This window comes from Pseudomicrostroma glucosiphilum (assembly GCF_003144135.1).
Source record: "Pseudomicrostroma glucosiphilum strain MCA 4718 unplaced genomic scaffold BCV69scaffold_18, whole genome shotgun sequence".
NCBI classification, from domain to species: Eukaryota; Fungi; Basidiomycota; class Exobasidiomycetes; order Microstromatales; family Microstromataceae; genus Microstroma; species Microstroma glucosiphilum.
The window spans coordinates 53,014-71,868 of record NW_020289930.1 but is presented as its reverse complement, the minus strand read 5'-3'; the positions used below and the strand labels follow the sequence as shown (position 1 = coordinate 71,868).

The window sequence follows — 18,855 nt, the reverse complement described above, 5'->3', positions numbered from 1 at the left end:
GATCAGCTCCTGGAGCTGGGGCTGGGGCTGGGGCTGCTGCTGGACCAGGACCAGGACCCGGGCAAGGGCCAGGGCAAGCACCAGGACAGGGACAGGGAGCCCTTGGAGGAGGCTGGTCTTTCCCTCGACGATAGTGGCTTGCTGTACATACGAGGTGGGGCGAGTAAGGCGCGACACGAGTTTCTGGCCGGTCCATCCTGTCCATACAACCGCTCTCCTCCCTCCCTCCCTCCCTCCCTCCTTCATCTCCTCCTGCCTCTCACACGGTACATATGCCCTGTACACCCTCTGTGCCTCCATCTCTCTGTCTCTCTGCTTTGCTTGTATAGGCTCCCCTCATCTCGCCGTCTCGCCGCCGCTGGCCGTGGCTGTGGCTGTGGCTGTGGCTGTGCCGCCCGTCGATGTGCTATCGTGTCATGTCGCTACCGTGTCCCCTCATCCAATCCAGTCCAATCCAATCCAGCCATTCTTCTCTCCATGTTGCATCATGTCACGTCATATCGTGGCGCTATGGCTATCGCTATGGCTACTGCTACGTCTGTCTTTACCAGTGTAACAAATGTCACGAGATGACTGCAGGAAGGAGCAAGGAGTCAGCGGACGAGCGGATGAGCGCACGAGCGGACTGACGAGTTAGTATAGCGGCCTTCTTCCCTCCCCTCCCCTCCCCTCCCCTCGATCACTACGCGGCGCAACGCAACGCAACGCAACCTCTCGATGAGCTGGTGAGCTGGTGAGCTGGTGAGTGCGTTGGTCGATCGGTCGATCCCACATTTCGGGAGTCGGTGAGTCGCTGAGTCGGTGGGTAAGTGAAATCCGTGAATCGGACTGATCCGATCACTTGGTGGAGGTGGATTGCAACGAACAGACGAAGAGAGGAAGGAAGGAAGGAAGAGAGGAAGGAAGGGACGAGGTGCAGGCGTCTCACTGCTAGGACATCCTGGAAGGACACTGGCTCACCACCACCTCACCACCTCACCACCTCTTCAGCTCCTCAGCTCCATCTCTCATATCATACATGTGGGGGCTGTATATGTATGTATGTATGTCTACATTACCGCTACCGCTACCGCAACCGCCGTCGGTACTGCTACCGGAAGCTCGGCAGCGGCACAGTGGATGAGAGTACAGATGCAAGCCGACTCGGGGACTGGCTGACCGAGCGAGCAAGAGCCAGCAAGCTAGCAAGCAAGCAGTCGCAGCTCCAGTCTATTCTGCGAACCTCCTGCTCCTTTGGCCCCTCTCCCGCTCTCGCTCTCGCTCTCGCTCCAGAGTCCATCTAACGACTGCAGCCTCTCTACTTCTTGGTCCTGGCTTCCAGCATGGCCCTCACGTGTCCAGCGCCGGCGACCATGCACACGCTGTGAGGAGAAAGGAGAAGGGATAACATTAGCATCTGCACCTCCCTCGTCTTCTTTACTTTTCGCCTGTACTCACGTCTGCCACATTCCCAGTGCGATCCTCGGTGCCACACCCCTGTAGAGTCCCTTTACTCCATTCTCCTTGTAAATGTAAGCCAGCGTGTTCATAATCGTCGGCTTGGCGGGTCGGTTGGATCCGGGCTCGGCCTTGGCAAGGGACTGCATCTCCACACGGATCACCTCGATGGGCTGGTTCCAGCATCCCAGGGCTCCACCGATGGAGGAACAGAGGATACGCTCCATGGCTGAGAGAGGGTCGGTAGCCTTTTTGCCCGACATGGCTCGCACGGGCGTCTCGGCCAATTGAGCGAAACCCATCCTGAGCGGGAGGAAGAATGAGAGGACGAGGGTCAGCAGGGAATTGGGAAGCTGTTAGCGTACGCCCTACATGCCTGCTCTCTGCCTCTCTCAACTCACCGGCTACCCCAGTTGGTACACTGCCTGACGGCCACGGCATTGACACCCTTGTTGATTCCCTTGATACCTTCCCTCCTGTAAATGTCCATGAATACGGTAAAGGTTCCGGGCGGCTTGACTCCAGCGGCTGCCTGCTTGTGCCTGGTGATCTCAGCGGTCTTCATGGCAGTGCAGAATCCCATGGTAGCGTAGGCTTGGGCGATTCCTCCTCCCATACCACCAAGGAGACTGGCAGCTCCTGGACCCACGCCAGCTCCCTTTGCGACCTTGTCAATTTCGGCGGCAGTAAAGAGGAGCACACCTCCCTTTGTAGATGCTTCAATCCAGGCCTGCAAGGAGAGGTGGATCCAACATTGTCAGTCCTTGTCGTCCGTTCTGCCCGCCTGCCTGCGCCTGCGCCTGCACTCCTCTCTCTCTCCCCCCCTCCGTCTCTCTTTGGCTGGTCCACGTACCCATGGGATCAGTCCCTGGTAGAATCCATACACCCCACCGCGGGACCATACTGTGGCCAATGCCTGTGCCATGGTCTGTGATCGGTTGGAAGCCATTTGTGTCTTGATGACTTCGAGGGGCTGACCTAGAGTGGACACTTCGAACCTGTGAGCCGCGGAAGGGGTGTGGGGGAGCAGGGTGTGAGCTACTTGTGATCGTCTGACGGCATATATGCGTTCGCTCTGCCTCTCTGAGCCTGCCTCACATGTTCATGATTGCGCCGACGGCAATGTTGGACCAGGAGAAGCCTCCTTTTTGTGGGGGAGCCATTGTTGGTGTGGGAGGGGGAGGTGGTGCAAGGACAGAGGAGGGGTATGAAAGATAAGATGGGTATGTATGTGAGTGAGTGAGTGAGCGGGTGAGTCCTGTCCTTGTCGTCGTCGTCGTCGGGCGAGGTGAGGTGGTGAGGACGATGAGTGAGTGAGTGAGTCGTGCGTCTCTCCGTCTGTGGGGTGAAAGTGGGAAGAAGCAAGGACGCGGTGGGTGCGTGCGTGGTGGTGGCCTTGGCTGAGATGCCTCTGCCTCTGTCTCTGCCCTGCAGCCTTGGGGGCCAAGGGGCGAGGACCCAAGCCCTGCTTCCGCTTCCCAAGGCGCGCCTGGCTACCACTCGCGTCGCCTCTTTCCGCCCCAACGAAGAAGAGCAGACAGACACACCAAGAAAGGAGAGGAACACTCCTCGTCGCATTCATTCATTGCAATTCAAATACCACCGCCGCCATGAAGAAAGAGAGAGGCACAGGCTCCAATGTTCAGCCCTCGCTCGCCGAGTCTCTTCTTCTTACAAGGACCCCAATGACGGTGACACGCGGCGAATCCTCCTTGCGACATGCGCCACGTTTCGCAGCAGAGTGGACGAGTGAATGAATGAATGAATGACTTGCTGCCACTTCCAAGTCCCTCGCCAATGATCAATCAGACTTCATCGTCTGTAGCGGCGCCCTCTTCATCTCCCTTTCCCCCCTCGCCCTGCGTCAGCGTTGATTTAGTGGAGCAGTCCAGTGTGCACTGCCTGCCATGCGCGCCGACGGGAGCAGATTTCCTCGTGGCGCTGAGTTGGTTTTGGACTCACTCTGGCTCAGCCGCCTGCCCGCGCCCGCCCGCCCGCCCGCGCCCCTTCTGCCTCCGCTTCACCGCCTGGAGCCGGGGGGGGGCGCCTTGATCGTCGGTCCATCGTCGTCCCTTCATCATTGTTCACCCTACTCTCACACATTCACACAGCGGCAAATACACAAGGTACCATCTCACCGTACAACTTACATCTCTACCATCTACCATCACCTACTGCACAGACAGTAGTCACGCCACTACACACCGCCACACACCACCGCAGCCACCTTAGCATTCACACCTCATACTGCAAGGAGGCACACCTCACTCAGCCTCGCACTCCACACCTCGCACTCCCTGCCTCCCTTGTCTACCATCGAGCAAGACACAGAGGGATCGCATCTCATCCCTCCTCCTCCTCCTCAGTACATGTCCAACTCGCCAGCCTCCTCTTCAGCATCTGACAAGACCCTCACGCCCAGGTCCAGTCCAGCACCCCCTCTGTCCCGATCCGCCTACAAGCGCGCCACTTCTCCCTCGATTGCAGGTGGAATGGCAACGTCCTTTGCACCTTCCAGTCACCAGCAATCAGTCAACTTTCCTTCCTCTTCTTCTTCTCCTCCTCCTTCCTCAATCCGCTTCCGAGCTCAAAACCAACAGGGCAACTCCTCACCCGGCATGGCTCAATTCTCTACCGATCTGGGCTCCCCCTCTGCCTCCTCTTCCTCTACCTCCAATCGCAACATCCTCAATCCAGCATCCACTTCTACGGCCACCATGACCAATCCAGTCATGGCAGCCATGTCCTCCGGTGGTGCCTCTCTCACCCCACGCAATCCCTCCGGCAGCTCCTCAAAGGTCAATGGCAGCGGCAGTGGAGGTGATAGGCCGAAATCACACCGAAAGAGGAGTTCGAGTATCGTAGTGGTACAGAAGATTGAACAGAGTCAGGAGGAATTGCTGGATCAGGCGGCAGGATTCAATGCCAATGCCGATTGGGTCAATCATAAAGGTGAGCAGTGGCGGAGAGCAATAGCGGGATGGACGTCCTCCTTACAACGGACCATGATCGCTCACCCCTCTTCCCTCCTGCTTCACCCCTCTAGGTGCATGGGTGATTCACGTCGTCCTCATACTCCTCGGCAAGATCCTGCTGGACGTCGTGCCGGGCATGAGACAGGATGCCAGCTGGACCATTGTCAATCTGGGATACATCGCCGTGAGTACACAGGAGGAGGAGAGTCAAGGATATTGGAGCAGAATATGAACGTCAGCTGATCGAACCCATCCTCCTCGTCTTTTCCGGTCACCAGATCTCCTACCTCATGTTCCACCACGTCACCGGCACCCCCTTTGAATCCAATGCAGGCGCCTACGACCAGCTCACCCTCTGGGAGCAAATCGACGAAGGAGCCCAGTACACTCCCGCCAAGAAGTGGCTCACCTCGGTCCCCATTGGCGTCTTTCTGATCAGCACCCACTACACAAAGTACAACTTGGGACTCTTTGCACTCAACTTTGGTGCGACCTTCTTTGTACTCCTGCCCAAGCTACCTTTGCTCCATCGGTTGAGATTTAGGCTCTTTTCCAGTGGTGGACCTCCTGGCGGGATTAGTGGGACGAATTCACCGTACCCGAGCAGGCCGAATACGCCTGCTGTGCCGTATTAAGAAGAGGAAAGGAAAGAGGTGAAAGAAAGAAGAGGGACGTCAGGGTGAGGGGGGAGATTATGGGCGGGACGATAGATAGGGACTGGCACGAGCGGATCATGTGCAGTGGCGAGGGCGATGATGTGACCTCGAAGACTCACACCTGCAAGGAAGAGCCGAGAACGCGAGCGGTCTGCTCCTCTGCCAATTCCCAGTGGGAGTGGAGTTGCCAAAGAGAGATAGAAGAAGTCCGGGCCCCCCTCGTCCCCTCTCTCAATCTCGTGAGGGTTGCGCCCCAGGAGTGGGACCTCAACCTCTCGCAAGTCGACAGCTCCGCGGCAGAGCGCAACAAGTGGACCAACCACAGGGATGGGCCGTTCAGCGAGCGGGATATCGTCTTCTTCTCTTGTCTTGTCTTTGCGACGCGATGCGATGCGATGCGATGGGAAGCGAAGGGATAGGATGGGATAGGATGGGACAGGGTGGGAATCGACCGATGATACGTGCCTCTGTTGTCTGTCTGTCTGTCTGACCTTTCCTTTTCTGTCGACTCGATCCGCCTTTGTTTGGCTTTGGCTACAAGACTCTGGAAACTTTGGTTTTGGTTTTTTCTCCATGTTGAATCTTCACTTCTTGTGCAGGCTTTCTTTCGAATCCATGTTCAAATTCCCATCCCCATGCGATGCAGATGTAGATGCAGATGCTGTGCGATGCTATGTGATGTGAGGTGACGTGAAGCTGTGTCGAGGGCCGTAGGCCTTGGACCTTGAAGAGAGAGAGACAGTGGGCAAGAGAGGGCGAGAGAGAGAATGGTGAAAAGAGCTGAGGCTCCTTTGAGGGCTCAGGGCTTGACGCTTTCATTGACCGTACTGATTGATTGATTGTTCATCCACACTCGCTACTATGATCAATTGCGTACAGATTGGGCGGGTAGACGATTCCTTTCTTTGTGTTCTCTTTTGCTAGTCTCTCACTGCTCATTTCCTTCTCCCTCCCCCTCCCTCTCCCGCTCACTCAACTGAGTTCAACTCAAGGGTTGATCGGTCTCCCCTTGTTCCACCCCTCTGGCTTATTCTTCAAAATCTCCTCAATCTCCTGCACCAACTTTGGGTCTTCCTGCAACTTTGGCAGCACCTCGAGGGCCTTTAAGTTTTCCTCGAGCTGCGCAATCGAGCTCGCACCCAGAATGCAGGTGCTCAGATGCGGGTTGAGCAAAGTCCAGGCAATGGCCAGCGTAGCCATCTTGCACTTGAGCTTCTCCTCTGCTACCTTTGTCAAAGCGCGAACTTTGCCAATCGTCTCTTTGCCTTCGGCACTGGTCAGCCATTCTGCCTTGGAGCCAAAGAAGTTCTTATTGGTATCGAAGCGCGAGCCTTCAGGCACACCTTCATTGTACTTTCCCGTGAGGATTCCAAAGTTGAGTGGACTCCAAATCGTCGTTCCGTAATTAAACTTTTCAAAGACGCTGAGAAGACCGGATTCTAGAGTGGTACGGTGCAACATGCTGTACTGAGGTTGGTCGGCAATGGGCGGGATTAGGTTTAGGCGGTTGGCGATTTGAGTTGCTTCGGAGATGGCTTCGGCGGACCAGGAAGAGGTGCCCCAGTAGTAGCAGCTGGACACAAAAACGGAGGTGGGGATGATGTCAGCACGAAGTATTAGGAAGGCTGTCCTGTGGTGAGTACCCTTCGTCGACTCACCGGTCACTCTCGATGAGGCGGTTAAAGGCCCTCACCACCTCCTCCATGGGCACATTGGGATCAGGCTGATGCGCCAAAATCACGTCCCAGTAGCCCACTCCGGCCCTCTTCAAGCTCTGGTCCGCTGCCTCAATGACGTGCTTTCGACTTAGTCCCGTAGCGTTAGGATCCGTTCCTCCACAGCCGAAGTAGATCTTGGTGATGAGCACCAGCGAGGAGCGTTCCAAATTGAGGTTCGCAATAGCCTTGCCCATTGCTCGCTCGGACTCGCCATTGGAGTAAACTTCAGCAGTGTCGAAAGTGTTGATGCCAGCTTTGTAGGCGGCAGAAATGATCTCCTGGGTCAAATCGTAGCTGACGGATCCACCTAGGGTGAGCCAGCCACCTAGGGAGAGGAGAGAGACGCGCAGACCCGAGGGGCCGAGCTGACGGAAGAGCATGTTCTTGCGGTCGTACTTTGGAGACTCTTTGGATGACATTGTGGATTGTTTGTAGTTGGGGTGAGAAAAAGAAGAAGAAGAATAGGGAGATTGCCGAACAATGGAAGGCAGGAAGGAGTGTGGGTGAACCCTTGGCTGCAACTCTCACCTCAGCAGCAGCAGCAACCAGTCGACCTCCACATCATTTGTCTGTGCGAGAAGGAGCAGCGACACACAGACCACGCCTCGCTGCACCTCCTTCTTTCCGGCGCGGTAGACAAGGAGCAGCCTCACAATATCACTCCGTAGGACACACCGCCGCAGAACAGTGGCGAGGGAGTAAGCTACCAGCCATCACTCATGCAGTGGAAACAAGCGTCAGCATGATGCTACTGCGCATCTTGACCACCTCGCTGGCCATGACCATCCTGGCCGTCGCTCCAGTCCTAGGCAACACAGAGATCATCAACCTTGCCTTTCACCCACTCTGCTCAACCCTCCCCTCTACTGCAAGTCGCGAGGCGCTCGCAGTCTCGCGTGACTGGCCAGTGTTGCGTCCAGGAGCGACGCCCAACTTCTTTGCCATCGAGGCGAACAGTGCAGCTCAGACGGGCGCTGTTCAACGAGAAGGAGGAGAAGGACACTGGTTCCGTCTTGAGCTGCCGGAGCAAGGAGGAGTACTGGAAAAGGGATGGACAGTCAGAGCGTCTTGGCCTGCTAATGTGAGTGAGGGTTGAAACATAGGAGCTCAAAGTCTAACAGGCATTCTAGAGTTCCCTGACCGAAGGCTTTCTCCCTCTTACAGCACCACGTCTCTCTCGGCCTCAACGTCTACACGCCAGAAGAGATGCTCCAGCAGAAGAGGTCTGGCTCACACTTGAGCGCACGCAAGTCTCAACAGCCTCAAGATGATGTTGCGCCCTGCTCGTCGCTCTACCTCTACCTCCTGACCGAGGTGGAAGGAGTGTCCATCCCGCCCTCTTCCCTCCAGAATTCAGCGCAAGCACAGCTACATCCCGCGCTACGGCTGCTGAGTACGCTCGCTTCGTGGTACCTAGATCCGCTCTCTGCAGCGCCTGTCGTTCGGGCGGGCTCTGTCAGCGAAGAGCATCCTGTGGTTGGCCCTGCTACCACCCTCACGCCCATCCACCTTACGCTTGAGCCACTCCTATTCGGCGTCGCGCCTAGGAGCATCACGCTTCATCTCCTGGGAGTATTGGCAGTTATCATGGCAGGGCTTGGGGTGTTTGTGCGTGCTGACGGAATGGATAAGGTGGGGGAATGGGTGCAAGAGGCGGTACAGGATCGAAGGGAAAATGAAGTAGGGAAAGGATTGTGAACGGGGAATCTTTGGAGCTTCTTGCGATAGTGTCACCCGCCTCGTTATTCAATATAGATTCACCATGTCATCCAAGTCTTTTGTGCAGCGAGCTGGGAATACCCTCCTTTGGCCTCAGTGCTCAGTGTGATTCGGCAGCGAGGGCAGATCAGAAGCAAGCAAAGAGCAAAGAGCAAAGCCAGAGTCACGCGCCGACGGTGCCTGGATTTCAGCGCAGTAGCAACAGCGCCTCCATGAGTGGTGTACCTGGTGCGTAGAAAGGCAACAGCAACCAGGCGGACGATGAAGCAGTCCTCTTTTGTCTGTCCGAAAGAGGCGTGGGAGGAGAGGAGAGGAAGAGGACCAGGCCTTTGTCATACCTGCGTGCCCCTCGTGATGCGTTGATCTCTATACCAGCTTGTATCAACGCACCCGTCTCAGTCTTCTCCCTCCTCTTCCCCTCCTTGGTCCAGCGCTCCCACTTGACCATCGTTCTCAGCGCACCTCTCCAATCACCTTCGAGCGCACTGCACATAACCATGTGTCCTTGCGCGAGCACAGTCGCGGCAATGCATGCAATGGAAGCAAAGAAGCGCAGCATCTCCGAAGTTGACACTGCTGGTGAGGAGGAAAGAGAAGAGCAGAAGCCGTCCATCACTACAAGTACTCCTCCTCCACCTGAAAAGAATCTCGAAGCCAACGAAAGAGAAGTGCCCGATCCTCCAGAGGAGTCAAACAACATACAGTCGTCACCCAAGAAAGTCAAGACGATCAAGAGCCCTTCAAAGCCCAAAGCTGCTGGTAGGAGCACTGCGGCCACCAGACACGTCAAGAAGGAGGAAAGCACCCGCAGCACTCCTTCTAGCCCCACCAAGAGTCCCATCAAGAGTGGTGGTAGTGGAGGAGGAGGAGGTGGTAAAATGTTCTGGTCTCAGAACGACAAGTGGGCCGTCTTAGACAAGGTCATCCAGAGTGCTAGTCCTGATTGGGATAGGATTGCAAGGGAGATGGGGAAGACGCGCAGCCAAGTTTATGATCAGGTGAGAGGGTCGTGTAGAGGGGTTGAGGTGGATTAGTGATAGAGGAAGATCAGGGGAGCTGATGAGATGTCTTGATCTCTACTCATCAGTGGCGAAAGTCTCTTTACCCGGAGCTGAAGACCCGCTATGGACAGTAAATCTGCAGGCCTTGCTGTCCAAGGGCAGACAGAAGGAGTCTTCACCTTTGCAGTAGATGTCTCTACACCCTTTCGTCAAACATCCGATTTCATTGTCAAGCTCTGATGTTGATGCTGCTCCACGAGTATTCAGATACTCTCATCCACTTTACTTCACGCTGCAACAATCACTCTGTTCTGTGTTCTGATTTTGAAAGTCTGGGTATCATATAGCTAAGTGGTCGACAGGTGAAAAGAAAGAAGGCAGCACAGCGAGGGCCTACAATAAGGCGCATCCATGCTCACTTGCGAGGAGATCCGTACGTCAACTCGTGCATGGTGAACTCTTCGTCGTCCCCACGTCTCATGCTTGAGCTGTCGTCCCTTTCTTCTTCGTCTGAACTCCAGTCATCCTGCGCCTCGACAGAGCTGTTGGTAGCAGGTGCAGATGGCAACAGAGAAACCCTCGATGGTCGTGCTCGACCCTTCGGCTGCGGGACTGCCGAGCTCTTCTGCACTTGGAGCGGAGCAGGGTGAGAAGAGTAGGCTACCGGCATCAGAGCAGAGCTGCGTCTCCTCTCCTTCTTGCCACCTACACCAGCCGAGACGATCCTCCTGACCCTGCCTCCCTTGCCTCCCTCGAGTCCCTTCATCACCCTCACCTCACTCTCCAGCGTCTTTACCCTCTCCCTCAGCTTGCCCTCCTCATCCTTCAGGAAACCCACCTCGTCTCGACTCTCAGCAAGTCGCCGGCGCAGACCGTCTAGATAGAGGATCTTCTGCGTTGGGTTGGAGTGCGACGCTAACAGCATGTTCTCCTCGGAGAGGGAGTGAAGATCGGCTTCTGAGGCTTGGAGACGGTGGAGGAGGGTGTGGGAGGTGGAGAGGAGGGTAGTGTACATCTGTTGGTAGTGCGCTGTTGAGGCCAAAGATTCGAGAAGTCTGGTCGGTGAGTCATGGAGGAGCATACGATAGGATCAAGTGAGGAATGTCAGCAAGGAACCCATTCAAAGTGTGTATCAGCGCTACTCACTCTGCCTTCTCTTCCTCTTCACCCCGAACCTTCTCCCGCATCATCGCCGCCTCTCTGACAGCCGCCCTCGCATTCTCCTCCATGTTCCTCTTCTCTGTCTCGACGGTCCTGCGTCGCTTCTCCTCCTCGTTTCCTCGCACTTTCTCGTCCTCGAGCGCTGTCGCAAGGCGAGACTGCACGCTTTCAAGCTGCACCTTCTCCTCTGTGACCTTCTCCAGCTGGGTTTGCGAGGAGGCCAGCTGGGCTCGCAGGCGGCAGACGGCGTCCGAGTCTTCCTTTGAGGAGCGCAAGAGTGCGAGATGAGACTCGTGCAGGCTGTCCAAGTCGGTCTGAGTTTGGCACAAGCGACCCGTCAAAAGCTGCACGTCTTCTTCCAGGAAGGTGAGTTGTAGCAAGTCCGAAGAGAGGACGCTCTCACCACTGTCGTCCTTGAGTGTGCAAGAGCATGGAGGAGCAGCCTCGTCCGAGGGCGCCTGAGCAGAGACATCAGCGCGAGTGAGGTCGAGTTGCTGAAGCAGCTGCTGAGAAAATGACTGTGCCTCCTTCAGCTGATCTCCAAGCGAGACTGTCTTCTCGGCAAGCTCGTCGTTCGAGGCCATGAGGTTTGCCGTTTCTGCTCGAGCGGCCTCGCACTCGTCAACAGCAATGTCCCTTTCGGCGAGAGCCATCCTCGAACTCCAGCGCAAGTCTTGTTGTGCACTGCGATCCTGATGCCTTTGGTCTGCCAGGTGTAATGCGGACTTGAGTATGAGCTCAACGTTCTGCTCCAGCTGGTCCACCAGCCCATCATCGTCCTGGTGGCTAGCCAGCTCGTCCTTGGCCTTGGCGAGCGCGAACTGGATGCCTTCCACCTTTGTCCTCTCCTCGGCGAGCTTCTTCTCGAGCTCCTTTGTCTTGTGCGCTTGCTCCTTCTCCACTACTCTGAGCCCCTTGACCTCCTCGAGCGCTACTCCTGCTCTTCTCTGAGCCTTGTCACCGGTCTTCTTCTCCTCTTCTAGCTCTTTGCGCACCTCTGCAATCGAGCTCTTCCACTTCTCTTTGCTATCCTGGTGCATCTTTTGTAGCTCTTCCAGCTTGGCAAGCAGCCCACCCTGTCCGCCAACGCTACCACGCGCCTTCTCCTTGTCCAGCCCAGCTTTGAGCTTCGCCTCTCTCTGCGCAGCGAGCCTCAGCTCCGTGGCCAGATCTTCATTCTTGCGTGAGAGCTGGTGTTTCTCCGCCTCGACTTCCTCGAGACGAGCTTGGGTCCGTGTGAGCTTCTCGTCTAGCTTGCGAGACTGCTTCGCTGCTTCTCCAGCGAATGCGATCTTGCTTGTGATTGTTTGGTCTGCCGAGCTGAGAGTGTTGGCCTGATGCGAGGAGCTGGTGAGGGGCTGCCGCGAGGAAGAGGTTGCTCGAGACCGAAGTGGCCCTGCCGCAGAGGGAGTGCGATTCTCCAGCATTGCTATGATAGTACGGCGTTCTCGGCAGTCAATAGAGTGATGCTATCGAGGGGATGCAGTACCCTACGTAGACCAACACTTGCAGTGGAGCAGCAACCCCGCCTCGGTCTTGGTTGCATGGCCGAGTCGAATCAACACGGCGCGTGGCGTGTCGGAGTTTGTGTTGGTCTCTGGGCGTAGAGTTTCAAAGAGGCGCGACTCCTGTTTCCGCTCGCTCCTTCTCCTCTTTGTCCTCGTCCTCGTCTCGGTCGCCCCTCGTCAAACATCGTGTCATCAAGAATACTCCGGGATACCACTTGGTCTAGCGAGTCTCGATCGCCCACCATGTCGCAGTACAATTCTTGGGGAGTCACGCCCGGTCAAGCATCCTCAGCATCCTACTTTGGCGACTACTCCAATCTGCCGCCTACCTCCTCCGACTACCCTCAGAACGGCCTTCAGGGGTACTCGTACTCCTCCCAATCTCCTCCCAAGAATATGGACTTTACACAGCCATACGATCAGCCCTCACCCTCGTCGTCCAGTCCTTCTCGGGCCAGTCGCATCACGAGCTGGTTCCGTTCCAGATCTGGCTCGCCGGGAGATGCAGGAGAGAAGCGGAGTAGGTCTCGCTCAAGGAGCAAAACGCCTACAGAAGGCTTCGTGGTACGCAGTGTAGTGAAGCAGGCAGGGGGCGTCAATGGCTCCAACGTTCACGGATGGGATGCTATGGGAGCTGCAGACAATGATAGCAGCTATCAGCGTTCCAAGAGCCGACCGCTGACAGGAGGCATGGTCATGTCTCTCGGTGTACCACCAGGAGGTCCGGGAGGAGGCACAGGCTACGGAACAGCCCACAGTTCAAATGATGGTAGACCAGAGCAGCCATCTTACCAGAAGGAGCTGCCTCCTATGCCGATGGCTTCCCCATCCTCTCCATCTCGAGGATCCTTCGATGCATCAAGTATGGGGGGAGGCTTCGCTCCTCCTCTCCGTCCGGCCAGTCCCGGCGTAGCCAAAGCAGGCGTCTTTCGCAAACCGCGTAGGCTGTCTGCCAGCCCCGCACCATCTCCGATCCCCAAATCTCCAGACAGGGCGGCCCTTGATAGACCCACTTCGCCCATAGGCGAACGCTATACTGCGAATGGCTATGGATCAGTTGATAACGGTCAAAACGACCTAGCAGCAAATGATAGCGGTCCGGTTGCCTACTTGCACGACTCGACGCTCAATCCGTCGAACTCTGCACATGACATACCTGGCTTTGACCCCTCGACTTTCCAACAAGGCTCTGAGGGAGAATTAGCCCACATCAGCTTTACTGCATCCCCCCTGCCCGATCATCGCGACTTCTCTGACCCTCGCCCGGCGATGTCTGCCAGTCCTCTCAGGGTGATCACGAACAATCTCAATTCGTTCACAGCACAAAACGCCTCCTCTGCCAGCGCGACGTCGCCAGCTGCTGGGCCTGGGCTGGCGTCTAAGCTGCGAGGCTTCTTCAATAATCGACCTCTGCTCGATGGCGAAGGCGACGAAGACAATACCGGTGCCGTATCCGATGACGAGCAAGGTGCGGCGCCAAGTCGACAAGAAGCAACACCGTATGGAGTCTCCTCTTCAGTGCTGAGCTCTCCACGGAGGGGGAGCATGCAACCCCCCTTCGCCAACTCACCGCACACCCAGCGGAAGATGGACGCAGCGGATTGGGAGGCGGAACAGCTGCGTCGTCAGACCCAGATGGAGGCTGTCAGATTGATCGACGAAGAACGTCGACGGGCCATGGAGGATTCTGCTTCTTCACCTGTTCGCTCCTCCCAAGCTAGCGGCCCAAGGAAGGCAGTCCCTGCCATGTCTCGCAATGATGATGTCCCGAGCTTGCCTAGCTCCATCGCGAGAGAAGTGGCAGACGAGGGCTGGACGAGCGATGCTCTATCGCAGATGTCGGAAAGTGGACGGAGAGACCTGGTCCGACGATTGACTGCAAAGGGCAAAGCTCGTAGCGTGCGGTCGAATCAGACGGTGGTAGAGCACCAGAATGAGTGGGAGTCTGAAGAGGTAGCTCGCGAGGCTGATGAGAGCGAAGTCGAGATTGAGTGGGACAGACTCACACCTGCGCAGAGGTGAGTAATAGAGGACGGGCGACAGCTGGCTCCGAAAGATCATCATATCCTGACACCTGCTCCTAATTCCTTTCAAGGATCATTGCCGAAACCCGAGCTGGCACTCTGGAAATGAGATCCACCGTTCCACAAGCAGATGACCACAACGCTGAGCTAGAGCGATCAAGAGACCCTCGTGCAGTCAGCGAAGAGCCCTTCGAGGTCCCTGTCAGGAGGTCGACGAGGAGTCGTTCTCCTCGCAAGAAAGTTGTTCAGACGGAAGAGGTCGAGCGTCATGATCAGAGCTCCATTGCAGGGACCGTCGCTCCCATGCATTCAGTTCCCACTGCCGTCACAAGCCCGTCTAAAAGGGAATCGCGACCTGAGGCTCCGAGGCTGAACACCCAGCTCACCAGTGCCACTGTCACCTCAAGCAAGATCGGCATCAGCCCCGGTAACGGACCTCTCCCCTCACAACTCGGCCTAATGGAAGGTCTCGAAGAGATGGCAGTACGCTTCTACCGCTTCGAGAGATACGCTGTACCGCTACTTCGCTCTCTCGAGGGTCGAGTAGGCGACATCGAGAAAGACGCCATGATGTCTTCCAATGCTACTACCTCTGTCGCTCGACCTGGAGAGGCAGAGATGGATCGCTGGGTGGGCGAAATGACCCGTCTGATGAAGCATGAGATTGGTCAGCTCAAGGCGGCTGGGAAAGAGTTAAAAGAGGCGAGACAAGTGCTGGGATCGCTTCTAGCGATCGAGAAGGACAAGGTCCAGCCTGGTGCTGCGAATGCTATCGAGCAGGCTCCCACGGCAGGCAGCAGGGCTACCTCTCCTACGAAGAGGGATGCTCATGAGGTCACAGGCGGCATGGGTAATCTCAGTCCACCCAAACAGGAGGCGCAAGGCCTGGCTCAAGAGAGGGCCAGATCTACGAGCCCTTCAGGTGGAAGACCGAAATACACGTCAGCTCTAGGCAGACCAATGGTCGACGGACGTGTTTCAGCGTCTGCCTCTCCCGAAAGACCACGCCCATCATCCATTACGCCTGCGACGTCTACACAACACCTCATTGCTCTGCAACGGGCCAAGAGCACAGCTGCTACTGTCGGTGTTGAGACTCAAGATGGCAGACCTGTGAGCAGACAGGACTTTGTCCCTCCTCCAGGCGATGCTAGCTTCTCGATTGATGCGGCAGAGGGAGATGAAACTGAGGCAGACTCAGAGACTCAGGAATCAAGTGCACATGACGCAAGCTTCTCAATTGAAGCTGCTGAGGAGGAGGAAGACGAGGAAGAAGAGGAGGAGCTACCGACTAGTCAGCTCCAGACCCCTTCGGAAGGCATGTTCCGACCGCAAGGCAACACTCCCGCCTCGCTCAGCCCCAATAAAAGGGACGTAAGCGTCAACGATCGGCTCAAAGGCCTGATGCAGAGCAGCCGACCTGCGCCCTCTCCTCAGACCCAGGCCGAAGCACCCTCACCAGTTCAGAACAACTACTACGCAGACTCTCAATCTCTCCGCTCCAAAGCCCCTTCGGTCTCGAGCACCCACACCGCCACGACGTACCGCGCCAGTCGTCCCGTTCCCGCTGCGACGGCTGTCTCTTCTCCACCGGCGACCTCTCTAGCCCCTCCTAGCAGTAGCTACCAACACCAGCCCATTGTGGGTGGAGGTCTGCTCGGCGCACGCACCTCACCTTCGCCAGGAGGTCTGGTCAGCACCCGCAACCTCGACGGCGGCAGGCAGAGGACATCCCCGGCAGGCACCTCGCCCGCTTCCTTCCCCATGTCCACAGCGGGAGGCTCCTCTCACTCCACTTCCTCGCAGCACGCCACTTGGTCCCCCAATACCAGCCCGCGCCTAATCCCAGACGTGAGAGGTGAGGATATCCGTATCCGCTCCGGCCCCGCTCCCAGCAGCGCCACCTCTGGCACTGCCGGTCCTTTCCGAGGAGGACTTCAGGCCCGCGCTCAGTCGTACCTCCTTTCTGCCTCGGGCGGGGAGAGTCCTCCCCTCGTGCAGCAATCCACTTTGCAATCGCCCCGCAAGGGAGGAGACAATGCGTCGAACTTCTACACGAGGCCTGCAGCCCCGGCAGGAGGAAGGGAGAACATGGGCATGCCATCGACTGCTCCGCTCAACTTTGGCGGTGTAGGCCACAAGTCGACATTCACCACTTCCATTCTACCTGGACCTGGAACTGGATCGAATGCAGGTGTGAACACAAGTGCAAGGCAACCAGGCAGGGGAATGAGCCTAAAGGAGCGCGTGGCCTTCTTTGAGGTCAGTGCAAACCGTATGTGAGAGTACCTGAGGGCGGGTGCAGCCTGCCGAGGATGAGACAGATGCTGCTAGTGACGGCAGATAAAATCGTGATTCGTGTGCGGACTCTTGTACAAATTTTGGGGCTGCGTAGGTCAGAAGAGGAGAGGAGAGGAGAGGACAGGGCAGAGCTCCAGCTCGCCGTCTGTCTCTCCCCCCTTTTTACCTTCCTCTTCTCTTTCTTCTCTCCTCACCTCTTCCCATTTCTTTCTTTCGCTATTTCCCCTTTGCTTTCCTCTGCCCGTCTATTTTCGCTTTATTCTCTGATCGATCCCTTCTTTACTACAGCTTCCTTGCTCGATATACAACATGGATGCCACATATCCCAACTGACCTATTTAGATGCTTCCCCCCTTTCGCCTGCCAATTTCATACAATGTCCGCACCTCACCAACTGATGCGCAGGAGTGCTCAGGCGCTAGACGCTCAGTCTCAATAGACTGCGCTCACAGGTGCAAATCCCATCCTGTCCCCCTTTTGGAAGACGACGAGTCCCTTTGAGTGAAACGTGTATCCCTTGATGTACCCCTGGTCTACGAGCGAGGCAAGGATGCACTCTACGTCCAATTCCGAGTAGGCTAGAGGCGCGGTCGTGGCCATGGCTGCTGGTGTATTCGTCACTTTGCTGAGAGAGGAGGAGGAGGAGGAGGGAGAGAGGAAGAAGGGGAGTGCGCGTTGGATTTGCGATATGGAGAGGGTGGGAGGGGCATTGGAGGATGCAAAGGTCGGGGGGAGGGAGAGAAGCAAGCTAAACAAAGATTGTCGTCGTCGATGAGGAGGAGATTCAGGATAGGCAAGAGTCAGCATGAGAAGTCCACCTGGACCTCATCGCTTGTGCTTTCCTTTGAAAACGTCGACTCACCATCTCCGAACAATCCCCCTCCAGATTCCAATCGTCGCCTTCTCCCTCACAAGCAGCCACACGCCTAGCCTGCGCAGATGCTCCTTCCTCTCCCTCTGCATCAACAGCATGTCAAAATCACCCAAAGAAGGCCTGGCAACGGCCTCGAACAGAGGGCCGTACAGATTTAGTAGGTCAGGATAGTGAGCTGCTAGCAGCTGTGAGAGGGCGGGGGAGGGGCGCAGCCCAAGGCAGAGGACCGTAGGCAGGAGATGCAGGAGAATTCGCCGAACTTGCGGTGGAGGTGATGCAGAAGGGTGAGTAGAGTCCACTGCTCCTGTAAAGGAGGAAGAGGGGCAGTAGCAATTCTCCAGTGCCCATGAGAGGTGCTCGTATGCAACTCGTACCCGTCCTTGGGATAGTCGCACACGGCCGAGATAGTACCGATACCGGACTCGGTCTGATCTCGGGTAGATGGACTCGCCGGCGCCTTCCTGGGAGTTGCGTGAGAGTGCTTCTTGGATCGACTTGATGACCGTTTCGCAGAGCTTGAGGTTGTTGAGCTGAGCGAAAGGTGGGGGGAGGAGAGATATGGGTCAGAATGAACGCATCGGCAAGACGAGTGCCCTTCCCTTTGAGCAGCCTCTCACCTTGAAGTACCCCCTCAGACAGTCGTTCCCCAACCACATCACCGCGGCCCTCTTCGTCTCCCTCCCCTCAGACCCCACACTCCCACTGCGATCCATCCCCGCCGCCCGAACAGGTCCTGCAAGTCTGCTCGTACAGTCTGTCAATCTCTCCCACTTCCCACCTCCGGGACCAGAGTGGCTGAGCAGGTCTGTTCGGATGGAGAGGGTGAGGAAGGAGGAGGAGATGCAGCGGAAAGCTGATTGGAAGGAGGCGGGTGAGGAGGGGTGGACGAAGAGCGTTGAGCAGCGAGAGAAGAGGTGCGCATAGGAGGTGTACGCTGAGATCCACGTCTGCAGCGGAAGGCTCCCACGTGTATTGCGAGGTGTAGCGAAGACTTGTATCGGGGGATGTCGAGATACATAGCTGAAGAAGGCCTCGATGACTTGGGCGATCCGGTTCCGCAGGGTCTCATCACTCAGTACGCCCGTGGAGCTCCTCAGTCTCTTGACGATCGTCTCGCTGACCCAGTCCGATTCCCGTCGACGCTTGAGATCATTCTGCAGCGTGGTATGAGTATTCTCGCTCAGTACGAGGAGCTCTGAGAAGCTGCGAGAGGAGGAGTGGACTGAGTCGGGTGAGGAGAGGAGGTTGTGGGCGTGCGATAGGTACGAGTCCATCTTGAGCCGCCAAGACGCTGAGCCTCAGGCGGCGATAGGGCGAGGCCTGCCCACGTCAAGTCCTCTCGCAGGGGTCTGAGAATCACGAGCACCAGCTTGATCTACGCTCGACTTGAAGCGGCGCAACAGAAGATGGGGAGGCAGTGTAGACCAGAGGACGAGGAATAAAGACAAGGTCATCTGGTGCATCGATTGCCATGGCGCCGG

General features: G+C 56.7%; 8 protein-coding genes across 8 annotated transcripts; 4 read left to right on the top strand and 4 right to left on the bottom strand.

Moving 5' to 3' along the window:
- Positions 1-833: 833 nt before the first annotated feature.
- On the bottom strand, positions 834-2,962 carry BCV69DRAFT_285347 (putative YHM2-protein of the mitochondrial carrier family). Its single transcript, XM_025493361.1, has 5 exons — positions 2,536-2,962; positions 2,291-2,435; positions 1,839-2,167; positions 1,438-1,740; positions 834-1,361 (listed from the first exon to the last, which is right to left on the bottom strand). Exons 1-5 carry the CDS (start codon positions 2,598-2,600, stop codon positions 1,298-1,300), a joined length of 906 nt encoding a protein of 301 aa, XP_025345214.1. The 5' UTR covers positions 2,601-2,962; the 3' UTR covers positions 834-1,297.
- A 1,216-nt stretch (positions 2,963-4,178) lies between these two features.
- BCV69DRAFT_253270 (Orm1 type endoplasmic reticulum protein) lies at positions 4,179-5,047 on the top strand (the record flags this gene model as incomplete). The annotated part of the gene is made up of 3 exons (XM_025490510.1): positions 4,179-4,389; positions 4,484-4,596; positions 4,691-5,047. The coding sequence occupies 3 exons, from the start codon at positions 4,179-4,181 to the stop codon at positions 5,045-5,047; spliced, it is 681 nt and encodes a 226-aa protein (XP_025345213.1).
- Positions 5,048-5,861: 814 nt separating this feature from the next.
- On the bottom strand, positions 5,862-7,295 carry BCV69DRAFT_291387 (putative potassium channel beta subunit protein). Its single transcript, XM_025493749.1, has 2 exons — positions 6,727-7,295; positions 5,862-6,641 (listed from the first exon to the last, which is right to left on the bottom strand). Exons 1-2 carry the CDS (start codon positions 7,203-7,205, stop codon positions 6,056-6,058), a joined length of 1,065 nt encoding a protein of 354 aa, XP_025345212.1. The 5' UTR covers positions 7,206-7,295; the 3' UTR covers positions 5,862-6,055.
- A 303-nt stretch (positions 7,296-7,598) lies between these two features.
- Positions 7,599-8,577, top strand: BCV69DRAFT_83574 (hypothetical protein). Its single transcript, XM_025495571.1, has one exon. It carries the CDS (start codon positions 7,993-7,995, stop codon positions 8,482-8,484), a length of 492 nt encoding a protein of 163 aa, XP_025345211.1. The 5' UTR covers positions 7,599-7,992; the 3' UTR covers positions 8,485-8,577.
- Positions 8,578-9,041: 464 nt separating this feature from the next.
- BCV69DRAFT_301509 (hypothetical protein) lies at positions 9,042-9,640 on the top strand (the record flags this gene model as incomplete). Its single annotated transcript, XM_025494571.1, has 2 exons — positions 9,042-9,503; positions 9,593-9,640. 2 exons carry the CDS (start codon positions 9,042-9,044, stop codon positions 9,638-9,640), a joined length of 510 nt encoding a protein of 169 aa, XP_025345210.1.
- Positions 9,641-9,836: 196 nt separating this feature from the next.
- On the bottom strand, positions 9,837-12,168 carry BCV69DRAFT_295479 (hypothetical protein). The gene is made up of 2 exons (XM_025493910.1): positions 10,653-12,168; positions 9,837-10,561 (listed from the first exon to the last, which is right to left on the bottom strand). Exons 1-2 carry the CDS (start codon positions 12,092-12,094, stop codon positions 9,922-9,924), a joined length of 2,082 nt encoding a protein of 693 aa, XP_025345209.1. The 5' UTR covers positions 12,095-12,168; the 3' UTR covers positions 9,837-9,921.
- Positions 12,169-12,194: 26 nt separating this feature from the next.
- On the top strand, positions 12,195-16,707 carry BCV69DRAFT_83550 (hypothetical protein). Its single transcript, XM_025495570.1, has 3 exons — positions 12,195-14,193; positions 14,271-14,394; positions 14,464-16,707. Exons 1-3 carry the CDS (start codon positions 12,419-12,421, stop codon positions 16,480-16,482), a joined length of 3,918 nt encoding a protein of 1,305 aa, XP_025345208.1. The 5' UTR covers positions 12,195-12,418; the 3' UTR covers positions 16,483-16,707.
- On the bottom strand, positions 16,522-18,830 carry BCV69DRAFT_285342 (hypothetical protein). Its single transcript, XM_025493360.1, has 3 exons — positions 17,992-18,830; positions 17,363-17,904; positions 16,522-17,248 (listed from the first exon to the last, which is right to left on the bottom strand). Exons 1-3 carry the CDS (start codon positions 18,646-18,648, stop codon positions 16,933-16,935), a joined length of 1,515 nt encoding a protein of 504 aa, XP_025345207.1. The 5' UTR covers positions 18,649-18,830; the 3' UTR covers positions 16,522-16,932.
- Positions 18,831-18,855: the final 25 nt, after the last annotated feature.

Excerpts from the sequence above, each read along its gene's own strand:
- BCV69DRAFT_285347 (XM_025493361.1), bottom strand. The coding sequence starts at position 2,600 with ATGGCTCCCCCACAAAAAGGAGGCTTCTCCTGGTCCAACATTGCCGTC. Across the intron at positions 2,436-2,535 it reads GTCGGCGCAATCATGAACAT|GTTCGAAGTGTCCACTCTAG; the intron begins GTGAGGCAGGCT and ends CGCGGCTCACAG. Across the intron at positions 1,741-1,838 it reads TGTACCAACTGGGGTAGCCG|GATGGGTTTCGCTCAATTGG; the intron begins GTGAGTTGAGAG and ends CCTCCCGCTCAG.
- BCV69DRAFT_291387 (XM_025493749.1), bottom strand. The coding sequence starts at position 7,205 with ATGTCATCCAAAGAGTCTCCAAAGTACGACCGCAAGAACATGCTCTTC. Across the intron at positions 6,642-6,726 it reads CGCCTCATCGAGAGTGACCG|CTGCTACTACTGGGGCACCT; the intron begins GTGAGTCGACGA and ends TTTTGTGTCCAG.
- BCV69DRAFT_83574 (XM_025495571.1), top strand. The coding sequence starts at position 7,993 with ATGCTCCAGCAGAAGAGGTCTGGCTCACACTTGAGCGCACGCAAGTCT.
- BCV69DRAFT_295479 (XM_025493910.1), bottom strand. The coding sequence starts at position 12,094 with ATGCTGGAGAATCGCACTCCCTCTGCGGCAGGGCCACTTCGGTCTCGA. Across the intron at positions 10,562-10,652 it reads GAAGAGGAAGAGAAGGCAGA|ACTTCTCGAATCTTTGGCCT; the intron begins GTGAGTAGCGCT and ends CTCACCGACCAG.
- BCV69DRAFT_83550 (XM_025495570.1), top strand. The coding sequence starts at position 12,419 with ATGTCGCAGTACAATTCTTGGGGAGTCACGCCCGGTCAAGCATCCTCA. Across the intron at positions 14,194-14,270 it reads AGACTCACACCTGCGCAGAG|GATCATTGCCGAAACCCGAG; the intron begins GTGAGTAATAGA and ends ATTCCTTTCAAG. Across the intron at positions 14,395-14,463 it reads TCAGCGAAGAGCCCTTCGAG|CGTCATGATCAGAGCTCCAT; the intron begins GTCCCTGTCAGG and ends GAAGAGGTCGAG.
- BCV69DRAFT_285342 (XM_025493360.1), bottom strand. The coding sequence starts at position 18,648 with ATGGACTCGTACCTATCGCACGCCCACAACCTCCTCTCCTCACCCGAC. Across the intron at positions 17,905-17,991 it reads GTCTGAGGGGGTACTTCAAG|CTCAACAACCTCAAGCTCTG; the intron begins GTGAGAGGCTGC and ends CCTTTCGCTCAG. Across the intron at positions 17,249-17,362 it reads AGGGGGATTGTTCGGAGATG|CTTGCTTCTCTCCCTCCCCC; the intron begins GTGAGTCGACGT and ends ATCTTTGTTTAG.